At 35.1% G+C, this 13378-nt stretch overlaps 1 protein-coding gene across 42 annotated transcripts in view; it reads left to right on the forward strand.

Annotated features, from left to right (window-relative positions):
* NEB (nebulin) overlaps window positions 1-13378 on the forward strand; it is a 206821-nt gene that overhangs the window by 79747 nt on the left and 113696 nt on the right. For all 42 annotated transcript variants that reach the window (XM_039327850.1, XM_039327855.1, XM_039327865.1 and 39 more), the window contains exons 74-84: window positions 1808-2119; window positions 2895-3098; window positions 4037-4141; window positions 4398-4505; window positions 5822-6133; window positions 7274-7477; window positions 8592-8696; window positions 8848-8955; window positions 9759-10070; window positions 11286-11489; window positions 13142-13246. In XM_039327850.1, the coding sequence (XP_039183784.1) occupies window positions 1808-2119; window positions 2895-3098; window positions 4037-4141; window positions 4398-4505; window positions 5822-6133; window positions 7274-7477; window positions 8592-8696; window positions 8848-8955; window positions 9759-10070; window positions 11286-11489; window positions 13142-13246 (2079 nt within the window). The remainder of the gene's footprint in view (window positions 1-1807; window positions 2120-2894; window positions 3099-4036; window positions 4142-4397; window positions 4506-5821; window positions 6134-7273; window positions 7478-8591; window positions 8697-8847; window positions 8956-9758; window positions 10071-11285; window positions 11490-13141; window positions 13247-13378) is intronic.

Raw genomic sequence — 13378 nt, forward strand, 5'->3', positions numbered from 1 at the left:
CACCTGCCTGCCCACCTGGTGGTGCTCTTCCTCCTGTCTGAGGTTTTCATTGTTGTGAACATTTCTGTTAAGGATTGGCAGTGGGGGTGGGGTGGGGGGATGTTTGGTTTTTATTCCCCTCATCTGCTGGGTGGTTGCATCAGGTTTTGGTCACTTCACATGACCCTGGGACACTCTGATCATCATAAATATAAATCAGTTGCCAAGCATCTGAATGTAAATCACAAGACTCTGGAGATGCTGCAACATTCCAGCTGATTGGTGCTTCTTCTGGGCTCAGCAGAAGCGCCAGGATCAGCACCAAGCTCCAGCTGGAGCCTGGCACTGATCCTGACGCTTCCACTGAGCCCTGACGGCCCTGCAGCTCCAGCAATCTCTCGCTCAGGCTTGTGCGGTGCTGCCACCAGTTCAGTTCATTCCCCTCCCCCACTACCACTTTTCTAGGATGGTCGCGTACCACCTGCCAGGTGCCAATATACCACAGGTGGTACCCGTACCACTGGTTGAAAATCCCTGTTTTGGAGAACCTTAAAGACTTGGTTCTTCACCCAGGCTTTTGGAGAGGATGATGGATACTCTTTTCCTTTTGTTCTACCCTGGGATTATTTTCTTTGCCATTTTTGTTGCTTTGTCTTGTGCTTGTCTTCTGTTTTTTTGTGTAATGTTCCCAGTCGTTAAATTGTTTCAACAATTGAAAACCATCTAGAATGGCTGGGAGTCAGGTGGCATATACATTTAATATGCTTATATTATTTATATTAGTATTATATCGTAAACTGTATTTTACCAAACCTAACATTACTGCAGGAAGTGCTTCCAACTTCACTGAAAAAAAAAATCTGTGAAGGAATTTATGCTGTGAATTACAAAAATAGAATGCAGTGTTGTGGTTCTCTCTTAACTGCATTGAGGAATTATGTCACTGATTTGACATAATTACTATTTGAACTGTTTGGAGTCAAAGTTATAGAAAAGGCGTAAGTTATTTGTAATAAAATATGCACATTTTATAAGTAAATTAATTTATGATAAAAATGCCTGAATAACTTGTCTGCTTCAATGGTCAGTTCTTTCTATAGTTGAACAGGGACAATCCTAACATTGAGATATGTAGACTATATATAATATTTAAATATATGGGCAGCTATAAAGTTAGACAATAAACTCAGAATAATTAATGTAGACTAGGATCCAATATTCTATGCCAATAATTCTCTAGATCTTGGGCATTGGGTATTTCTCATTCATGAGAACATTGCTGCCAGGTGCATAATATAAAATACTTGTGATAGTGTAGAAATATGGGTTCATACTGGTGCATATGAAGAAAGAAAATTATCTATTCTATTTGTAGGACTAAAATCTTGAGGTTCAGTATTAATCCTATGAATTCAGTGTACTATGGAAGGAACAGAACTTTATATACAGAATAGAGAGTTCAAAATCTAGAAAATATGTACAAAAGGCCTTAATAGGGACAAAAATGTACCTAGGAAAACCTGACAAAAGAACCAAATATAAAATCTTGATTATAAATGTGATCAAATAAATTCTTCTTAAAATCAAAACTAGAGATTAAAAAAAACCCAAATACTAAAAAAAATAACCATGTTAAATTAGTCCTTCAACTATGAACTAAACCTGGATGACAGATTCTATTTTCTAATGCAGTTTTGTTACAAGTCAATGAAAGAGATTCACAGAGCTATTTAAAATGATGATGGGTTGTCCTGTTTTAAAAGTACTTAACAATGTTGCAATCCAAGTGTTATTTAATCTGTGATTTAAATATATGTGTTTATTTCAGTACAAATACAAAGAAGGCTATCGCAAGCAACTTGGCCACCACATTGGAGCTCGTAGTGTAGAAGACGATCCTAAAATTATGCATTCTATAAATGTAGCCAAGATGCAGAGTGAGAGAGAATATAAGAAAGTCTTTGAGAAACTAAAGACCAAATATAGCAGTCCTGTGGATATGCTGTCGATCTTGGGGGCCAAGAATTGCCAGAAACTGGTCAGCGATATTGATTACCGTAATTATTTACACCAGTGGACCTGTCTACCAGATCAAAATGATGTCATCCATGCTAGAAAAGCTTATGATCTGCAGAGTGATGTGAGTATAATTTCATTTTTGACCATACCAGTTGAGAGAGAGGAAACTATTTAAATTTTTACAATATGACGAGGCAACCAAGATGATCAATTAGAAAAGAAGCTTTATATTGATGTAGTTATTATTTGCAGAAACATGAGAAAAATATCTATATTTAATTGTCCTTTTTCAAAGAATAAGAAAACTATTACGGTAATTTAAGGTTGGCAAAAGAGAATATTATTGGAAGAGGAGAAAATCAAGAAAAGCTATTATATGGACTATAGAATTATAAAATTAATTGTTATTGATTGTTTTATAAATACTAACCCAGACAACACGCTGTTTACCAAATATTAAGGTGATTATGTTAAAAATCAATAAAACATATTTAAAAAAAGAGAGATATAATATAATATTTGAGGCACATTTCTGCCATGTGCACATATAATAAAAAGTATTGATAGTAGTGGAATTTAATTGTTTAACCCAAACAGATGCATGAATAACCAGATCAGACTCTTCATCTAAGTTGCTCTGTTGCTTCATGGCCTTATCTCTTTCTGTAAGTGTATATTAGAGAAGTATACAAAACTCTTGAAAACCATGAAACTAATGTTGTTAGTGTCTTCTGAAGCTTTGTTTTTTTTTAAAAAAATCCAAATAGTATTTTTTTTTCACATGCTCATATGTTTTATGTTTTATATCAAGCAGAGGCTGAGATTAGGACTCATTTGAACGTGATGTTTTTTCCAAAAATGCAAGATGACCTTTCTAATGAACTATTAATTCACAGAATTGCTACAAAGCAGACCTTGAGTGGATAAAAGGCATTGGCTGGGTCCCTATTGGTTCACTGGCTGTTGAGCATGCTAAGAAAGCAGGAGAAATCCTGAGTGAAAAGACGTATCGCCAGCCTCCAGAGAGTTTCAAATTCACCAGTGTGACAGATTCTCTAGAAATGGAATTGGCCAGGCAAAATGCTGAAACCATGAACAAGGTGAATATCAACTAATAAAGATGGGCTTGCTGAATAATATTTGAAAAAAGAACGCAATTTGTCAAACGTTCTTTCCAGACACAATGATTTCCATTTTCCGTAGATTTAAACAATGTATTTTAAGCGTCATAATTGAAATAATTGGGTCCTTTCAAATAGAAAGAAGGTGAGAATTTTTTTCTTTCAACTAATCAAGCAACCTTATCTTATTATATTTATAGAAATATATTTAGTGATTTTAAATAAAATTCAAAAGGTCAGAATTAATCTAAAGCTTTTTTCAAGTCCCAGTGATTTCCGTTTTATTTATTTATTTATATTATTATTATTATTAAATTTATATGCTGTCCATCTCATAATCTATACACATATCCTATAAATTTTTAAATGAAATAATGCGGGGCTTAAGATATTAACTCTTGCTGGATAAGTACTGTTTGTATTATATACCATCCACAAACCCTTATGACCTTCATATAGATTTGTGCTGCATAAAACCTTAAACTGTCTTTCCATAAATTCATGCCTTCTAAACTGAATGGGAATTTCCATAATTTCCAGCTGATACTTTTAGTAGTTTTATTTACAATTCTGATGAGTTATAAGAAGCCAGGGATTTGGAATCTGGCATCCTTAAAGTGGGATTGACACCCATCTTACCTAACAAATCTAAAAGAAGGATAAAACTGAAGGAAAACAAATGTCAAACTTCACACACAGTCTTGACTGAACAACATTTTGAATCTGGATTTTCCTCTGGAATATGAGTCCTAAGCATTCATACATTACTCTTGTTCTGAGTAGTGTCTTTCCTGCTCAGCAAATTTTTAATTTGATCTCAGAAGACAGTCTCTATGCTGCAACAGCCAGATGAATGGAGAACTATTCATAAATAGCCATCACTTTGTGCTAACTCTCTTTCTGATTCTGTTTTTCAGAGGCTGTATACTGAAGCTTGGGATACTGATAAATGCACAATCCATGTCATGCCTGATACGCCAGAAATTGTCCTAGCAAAGTTCAACAAATTAAACTATAGCCAGGTGAGTATAGAAATGAGTAAAAGTCACTGGAAGAATTGAATTTCCTTCAAGGAGTTGCAGCCAATGGCAACATTTCCTACAGTGATCTCCTAACTGGGTTCTGTGGAGACTCAGTTCCTGGGTTGCACCAAAGAACTTCCATCTATTCAGTGTAGATCAATCAAGAATTATATTTCTGATAAAAGTATAGGATGTTTTATTTATTTCTGTGTGCAGCACTGAAACTAGGCTTTTCTTTCTTTTTCTTTTTTTACAGAAATTGTACCGACTGGCCATGGAGGAAGCAAAGAAAGATGGCTATGACCTGCGTCTTGATGCCATCCCAATTCAAGCTGCCAAGGCTTCAAGAGCTATTGCCAGTGACGTAAGTGGCTACTTGACTCACTAAATAGCAATAATTTTTAAAGGAAATGTTTTAAAAAATAGCAAGTCACAAACTACTGAATATCCTAGTGAACATACAAAAATTATTGCAGGAAATACTTCAAGTCACTTCCCAGTGACTGAGAATTTCTGTGAAGGAATTCATACTGTGAATTACAAAATCAGGAACGAACAGTTGTGGTTCTTTCTTAGAAGCACTGAGAAATTATGTCACTGCTTGTAAGCTGCTTTGAGTAAAAATGACTGAAGCATAATAAAATCACTTGTGATAAATAAATACATTCTATAAGTAAGCAGGTTTTGCAGAAATAATGCCAGAAAACCTCAGCTATTATACAGGCAGCTGAGACTAGACTGGAGAGGAGAGATATGGGCAGCTATAAAGCGAGACAACAACTTTAGAGGAATTACACCAGGGTGTATCTGGATTTCTGATTTATGGGAGCATAGCTCCAATGGCACAGAATGAAAAAGTCTTTTAATTTTGGTGGACATTTATCTATACATTTTAATCTGTGTGGCGGAGGAAAATTTAAATATTCTGCATGGTAGGACTAACACCTTGAATTATTTGAAATTGTTTAATTATTTAAACCTATGAATTTAGTGGACTATAGATAGAAAAAAACTTTCCATACCAAATACAAATTTGATAAGGAAAATCATTAATAAATAAAAGATGTAGCTACCTTAACATGACAAAAAACCTAAATATAAAACCTTGATAAATGTAATCTAATATATTGACTTCAAGAACAGAAGGGGGCATTTTAAAAAAAGAAATAACAGATAATAAAACATATAGTCTTTAACTATGATCTAAAATTGGATGAGTGAATCCTTTTTTCCTAACAGTTTTCTTGTAGGTTTATAGAAAAAAATTATTTTAATTAGTTTTAAAAAAATAATCTAATTGAATTACTGAACCATTTTACCAATGGTTAACTGATAAAAACAGAGGTTATAAAGTTGGAAATATGCGAATATGTGGATTATGTGAGCAAGATTTATAATGGATTAGTAAATACTTTGATTGTTATATAACTAATGTTAATGCGAGTAATACTATTTTTAACAATTTGATTGCTATTTCCTAGTATATGATTGTCTTTTGATAAGATTATTATGATGATTATTATATTTTAATACTTGTATACCTAGACAACACACTGTTCAATGTAGAAATGGATTTTTTTAAATAATAATAATAAAAAATTAAAAAAAAAAGAATTACTGAACAAGCAGAGAACAAATACTTTTCTGTGTTGGTAATGTAAATATTTGTGTATATTTCAGTACAAATACAAAGAAGGCTATCGCAAGCAACTTGGCCATCACATTGGAGCTCGTAGCGTAGAAGACGATCCTAAAATTATGCATTCTATAAATGTGGCCAAGATGCAAAGTGAGAGAGAATATAAGAAAGTCTTTGAGAAACTGAAGACCAAATATAACAGCCCTGTGGATATGCTGTCAATCTTAGGGGCCAAGAATTGCCAGAAACTGGTCAGCGATATTGATTACCGTAATTATTTGCACCAGTGGACATGCCTCCCAGATCAAAATGATGTCATCCAAGCTAGGAAAGCTTATGATCTGCAGAGTGATGTAAGTATGAGGTGGTAAACATGATTTTAAGGTAAAATGGAGGCATCAGTGTTCTACTGAGTTTGGTCTGTGATTCATTAAAAGGTCACGTGTGCAGGACAGAGTAGGAAAATATTTGAAGCTTTCCTTCTCTCCCAACAACTCTGTCTTAGCCTGCCCTTGCAGTTCCAAATGGTTCCTCAAATATCTGAAATAGACTGATGTGGAATACAGGATGCTACATGTGGGAAGGACCTGTCCATGTGTCCTTTTTAGGAAGATCATTCTGTCAGCTGAAAGATATATTTAAATACTGAGGAAGTTTTCCTCTTGATATTGCACACTGTAATGACTCGTGTATCACAGGTCACTCAACTCAGTTTGAATTTCAATTCATACTGTTTCAATTTAGACAGTACTTTTTCCCCCTGAAAATCAGAGGTAAAATAGGCTTTGCCATTTTTTTCCCTTTCCCATCTTATTAGCATGTTTAATTTCTTATTATTTCTGATTGGTAGTTCACAGAACTATCAATTTCATATTCTCATGGTTTCTTAACTTTCTTTTGTACTGTTATCATATTCACTTTGGCGTTTTAAAAAGCAAGTTTGCACTAAAATTTACATGTGTTTCTATGTAAAATATTCTCCTAAGAGAATATTTTATGCCTAATAATAGTTTTTGCAAAGATTTTTTTAAAAAATTTGCACGTTATATGCATTTATTTATACAGTTCACCTATGTATTTTAAAGTATGACTAGGTTTTGGGTTTATTGAAAATAAATAAATAAATAAATAAACATATTAAAGATGAGTTGAGATTCAGCTGCTCGACATAATTATTTGATTTTTTAATATTTATTCATTTGCTCTAAATGGATAGTTAATTGCAGCATTACACTTAATATAGTTTTGGCTGTCATCATTATTCCTTAAATATGCATATCATGATGCTTATTCATATTTTATAACATCTAAAGCTGCTGAAAATCAGTTGAGTCATTTCTAGGTGACTTTCAGAATCATAGATCATTTCTCACCTGAAGTTTTTAAAATCAAATTCATAATTCAATTAGCCAGAAATGTTTTTTCCCCCAAATTGGTTGTAATGCATGTTTGCTGACTTCTCTAAACACAATCTATTGCTATTTATGTTTCAGGCTCTTTACAAGTCTGATCTAGAATGGTTGAAAGGCATTGGCTGGGTGCCTCTTGGTTCGCTGAATGTTGAACATGTCAAGAGAGCTGGAGAAATCCTAAGTGAAAACAAATATCGGCAACCACCTAGTCAAATGAAATTTACCTGTATCACAGATGCTTGGGATGTAGAATTAGCAAAGCATAATGCTGAGATGATGAACAAGGTAGGTTTTCTGAACAATAGTAGCTAATCTTCCATAAAAGATAATAATTTGCTTAGGAAATGGAATGATCACATCCTAAATTTAGGATTTATTTAGCCTGCTCGGAGTCAAAATCCAAATAAAATCATCCTTCACGGATGTCTTTCTAGTTTCTGCTTGAATACACATAGGGAAGGAAGGCTGTCCACCATTGTTCATTAGTGGATTAATGAACTATTTGCTAGTTAAGAAATTTGACTTCCAAACCAGTCAGATCGCAGGCAGTGGTGGGATTCAGCCGGTTTGCCCCAGTTCGGCAGAACTGGTAGCTAATTTTTTGTTGCCCAGGCCCAGAACAGACTTCCAGAAGCGGCATCCACACAGAGAACCAGTTGTTCACATATTTGAATCCCACCACTGATAGCAGCTCTCATAATTTCCAGCCAGTGTGACTGTTGACTGTATTGAAAAATTAATATAAAGAATATCGCAGCTAAGAGGAAAAAAATAGCAGCAGGGGCATAGGAATGTAAAGACAAAGAAGGGATTACTTCATCATGAAAAATGAGCTGAAATTATGGAATTGTACATGCAATAAACCACAAAATCCATTAATCTCTCAAAACGTCTGTGGTAGTTTTTGGCATATGAATCAAAGTATTTTAAGGAGTTTCTACCAAAGGCAAGTTTTGATCTGGATGCTGCTTTGATGTATCGAAATCTATCTGCATTTTTTCTAAGTCTTTGAGCACATGTGCTTTGCCTCAGGCCCACAGGGGATTTCTTTAGAAAATTGGAGAATTCAGATGCTCTTTGTTGACTTTGCTTGATAAACTTATCTCTCAGGTCTTGAATGCAGGAGTCCTTTTAAATGTATTCAGCCACAAAATCTGAACTAGAAAAAAATGTGTTAATAATGACTGTAAAATATAGTTTACTGTATGGTACATATGACTTCAAAGCATAGTTGATTAAAATAGAAATTTCCCTCACTTAGTTTCGTTACAAATTTTAGATAATGACATTTATTTTTAATGAATATGTTTTTTTCTAATTTTATAGCCTCACGTTCTGTTTCAATTCATATTTTCTGTAGGCAAAAAGCAAACTTTTTCCCCCCTTATTCCTTTCACAGCGACTATACACTGAAGCATGGGATGCTGATAAGATCAAAATCAATGTCATGCCAGATACCCCAGAAATTCTGCTCGCCAAGGCAAATTCTGCAAATATCAGCCATGTAAGAGAATGTTAACATTGTTTGAATATTTAATAATTTGGGGGAAGGTTATTTTCACTTTACAAGAACTAATATGACTGTATGAACAAATCGATTTTAAATTTTAGATGTGATTTTACAGTCAAGTATCTTTTTATCACATCCTCTGCAGAAACTTTATGTCCAAGGATGGGAAGATACTAAGAAGAAAGGTTATGATCTGAGAACTGACGCTATTCCAATTAAAGCGGCAAAAGCTTCGAGGGATATTGCTAGTGATGTGAGTAGATGCTTTCCTGTCCAGGGACTTCCTTATTTTTTTTTTTTAAGAAGAAACTACAGAAATAATATGAACAAAATAATGGAATAGACAGAGGACCTTTAGAAAAGTTCATTAGACTGACCAATGAGGTTATATGTCTAATGGCTATAAATGGCAAGAACTTAGGAGATTAATTTAAAATACCATCTATTGATTTTTGGCATTAGGATGCATTATTTCTCCCAGCCCAAATAATATGGATAGCAGGGTTTTTTAGTTCAATGCTTTAAATCAGGGGTGTCAAACTGCCGGCCTGCGGGCCGGTTTCATCATACCGGAGTCGCGCCCATCCCATTGCTAGCAATGGCAAAAAAGCTCCGATACATTGCGTGACGTCATGTGACGTTGCGAGTTTGACATGTCTGCTTTAAATGCTCATCTAGGCTTCCTTTCCGGTAAATAAAAAGAAGTCTGGAAGATGAAAAAATCTACTTTCCTATTTGATTTTTGTCATTTTGTGTGTCAGGCAAAGTATTGGCTTTTTTTACCCTCAGTCAAAAACTGTTGTAGAAAAGTGAATATTAAGAACCCTTCTGATACTTTGGTACAAAGGGATTTTTATTATATTTTACAATGATATCCAAATATCACAAAAATATTAGTCAGCAGTTGACAACGTTGAAACAATATGATGTTTTGAAGAAATCTGAATCCAAATTGGCTTCCTTCTCTTGATTTTTATGACTTTAATAGGCTCAATCATTGTTAGCGTTCCTAGTAGCATTTATATTCATTCCAAAATATATTCTTCTCTGTTACAGTATAAATACAAAGAAGCACATGAAAAGCAAAAAGGGCATTATATTGGGGTTCAAAGATTGAAAGATGATCCCAAGTTGGTGTGGTTTGCCCATGCAGGCCAGATTCGGAGTGATCTGGAGTACAAGAAGAACTTTGAAAAATGTAAAGCAAACATTCATTGTCCTGTTGACATGCTATCAATCTTAGATGCTAAGAATTGTCAGAAGTTGGTTAGTAATGTGGACTATCGCAAACACTTGCATGAATGGATTTGCCTACCAGACCAGAATGATGTCATTCAAGCAAAGAAAGCGTATGACCTCCAGAGTGATGTACGTACACTTCAAATGTAAAATGCATATATTTGAGTGGTATTATTGTTTAGTGAAAGAACATGTGACATGCAAAAAATCCCCAAATTAATCCCTTCCTGAGAATGGAGCAGCTGGCAAAGTGGATAATAGTACAACTTCCAACAAGATGGAGAAATGTCTCACAGCAAATCTCTGAATGCAATTTAGCCCCCAACTCTGGAAGAAGTTGACCCACTGTTCTGTTATTTGAAAATCTATGAATTTGTTTGGAAGTAAGCCGTGAGTGGTGTGTGTGTGTGTGTGTGTGTGTGTGTGTGTGTGTGTGTGTGTGAGAGAGAGAGAGAGAGAGAGAGAGAGAGAGAGAGAGAGAGAGGGTGGGCACGCACACTTGGGTGCCTTTAAGTCAATTTTTGACTTCAAATGACTGTCTGGATTAGGTCCTACAGTTTTCTTGGTAAGGTTCTTTGGCAGTGATTTGCCCTTGTCCCCTTCCTAAGAAATGGCCCAAGATCACCCAGCTGGCTTTGTGCCCAAATACAAGAACTAGAACTATGGTTTCCTGATTTCTAGCCTGATGCCTTAACTATCTTTTGGTTTTCTTTTAAGTCCATTTAAAAAATAAATAAATTATGTAATACTTTTGCATTACTAGAATAATATATGTCACCTGTGGCATTGTAGTAGAATCTGCTTCCAAGTTCAGTAGCATACAATAGACAGTCCATAGTCAGTGAGATTCAGGTAGCATATATGGTTGTGTAGTCAGCCAGAGTTTTATACTGAATTTCATATTTTTGTCCACCTATCACGTCCTTTCCAGGGACTTGGGATAGGGAAATGTTTTAATACGGTTGGTCCACGATCAGCCAGATGTTTAGACTGTCATTTTTATATACCTACCAAGTCCCTCCCAAGGACCTCAAATAGATAGATGCTGCTGTTTGATGATGCTAAAGTTATTGTCGCAGGGTGTAAGTGGTTTCAAGTAATCCCGCCTTTTGTAATTGACTGATACCGTAACAATTTTGTCAACGTTTATTTTTTATTATGGGAGTTGCCTTTTATTTCAGCAGAAATGATCTCTGATGAAGTAAGTATGAATATCTTTACTGGAAAAGAAGTTGGGAAGGTTGATGAAGGCATTCATTACCCTGATGAACTTACATTATTTGGACTAGCTCAGAACTTATGTTCTGCTGAGGAAATGCTTGATTTTTCTTTTTCTTTTTACAGAATGTGTATAAGTCAGATTTGGAATGGCTGCGTGGAATTGGCTGGATACCAGAAGGCTCTGTGGAAGTCCAACGCGTGAAGAATGCCCAGGATCTGTTGAATGAAAGAATGTACCGGCAGCGGCCAGATTCTCTGAAATTCACAGCTATTGTTGATTCCCCGGAAGTTGTCCTAGCTAAGGCCAATGCTCTGATGCAGAGTGGGGTGAGCATTATTTGTCATGCACCAGTTACTTGGGGGGCCACAGGTTTCTATTTAAAATCAACATTCAATAACACTGAAGTGAGATACATTTCTATTATGTCAGTGAGCACTCGAAAAAAAGAGCAAAAGCTGCAGTTTTGTTGATTGCTACTTTGCTAGACTGACGTAGAAGGATTAGCGTCCACCATGAAAAATATTGTCATTGAAAACAGAAAAAGCTTAACTTTGGGGAAAAAAATCCAAGCACTACCAGCTTGCTCCAGTTTTAGCTGTAATTGTAGATCTGGCCAGGGGTTCTCAACCTTGGCAATTTTAAGACTTGTGGACTTGAAGTCCACAAGTCTTAAAGTTGCCAAGGTTGAGAACCCCTGGTTTAAACATTAAATGGAAAATATTTTTTGGAAGATTGCAAAGGAAGGGGAACCTTACATATTTTGTTTTAGAAGACAGTTTTTGGAGTTTTGTTTGTTTTTATAAAAGTATAAGACATATTTTTCATGCATTTTTATTTCTGTGTGGTAGAAAAATATGTGTGAAAAAGCAAACATGAAGGGTTTTTTAAATTAAAATCACTGTTCTGATTTTCTATATACCCACAACCCATCTTCCATATTGCCCATAGAAATATTGTCTATTTCTTTAGACCTTCTTATACTGAAGAAACTGGGTCATTTTTAATCTAAACGAAGGCTTAATTCTTAGACAATAGGAACAGGACCAAAGATGCATATAGTAGTAGTGCTTCAGTTATAACCATAATGAAATCTGACCATTACAATTTGTAAATTGTGGTGGTCATAAAGATCATGTGGCCAGTCCTTTCTGTGGCAGTTGTTGAGTGACTGCTGCAGTTATTAACCAAATCAGTGGTTCTCTATGGGATTGGTTTTGCTAAAAAATGGAAGCAAACGCCAGTTTGACATCACAAAATGCAGTCACATGACTACAGGACACTGCAAATGACTCTGAATGTGGCCTGCCAAGTGTCTGAGTTTCTGATGATGGACAACCATCAGAACCTCGAATCCAAGTCATAATTAACTCTTAGGCAGATCTGCCAGATCTTTGTAAGGTCCCTAAGTGACTAGTTGTAAATCGAGCACTACTTGCATGGGGTCTTTTCTCACGGTTTAAAATAATGGACTTACAAGGGATTTATCTTTTGCTTCAGATTTGGATATTTTATGTCTATCTAAATTCAATTCAGTCACTGGTAGTTTTAGCAGGCTTTCTTGATCAAGACTTGGCATTAAGTATATCACACAGCTAAGCTTGTGGTATATTTATTGTTTTCTTGGCCAGAACTCTGCAGATATTTCATAGATATTGTTTACCTATATAGGGAAATTTATTGCAGGTAAGATGAAGCCAGATTGGTTGCTCACTGTCAGTGTAGCATTGTCAAAGTCTTTTACAGCTCTGGTAATTTGGACCCATTGCTTTCAGTTCTACCTTCCCATGAATTATCAGTTCTTTTCAGAGCTTATTCTGTTCTTGAAGCCAAAAAGTTGAGTGTAACCCTAATTCTAAAACGATTAAAACGTCAATATGTCCAACTTCAAATGAGGCTATTTTTGTCATTGAAATATACCCTACTAATAATATGATATGTTCTCATTATAAATATGATAAATATGTTTTTCTCCCTTCAGGCTTTATATCGTGAAGTTTGGGATAAAGAAAAAACACAGTACACCCTTCCAATTGACATTCCTGAGATCGTTCTGTCCAAAGCAAATTCTGTGAACTACAGTAAAGTAAGAAATTAAAGAATTAAATGTGAATTTGTTTCCATGGTCTCTCCTTATGCTTCTTCCTCTTCCGAGGATAAATCTCCTTTGACAGTTTATGACACTCTCCAAATTTACAATTATATAAGCACAAATTTG

Source organism: Crotalus tigris, unplaced genomic scaffold (assembly GCF_016545835.1).
Source record: "Crotalus tigris isolate CLP2741 ecotype Arizona unplaced genomic scaffold, ASM1654583v1 scf7180000024369.3102671, whole genome shotgun sequence".
Taxonomy (NCBI): Eukaryota; Metazoa; Chordata; class Lepidosauria; order Squamata; family Viperidae; genus Crotalus; species Crotalus tigris.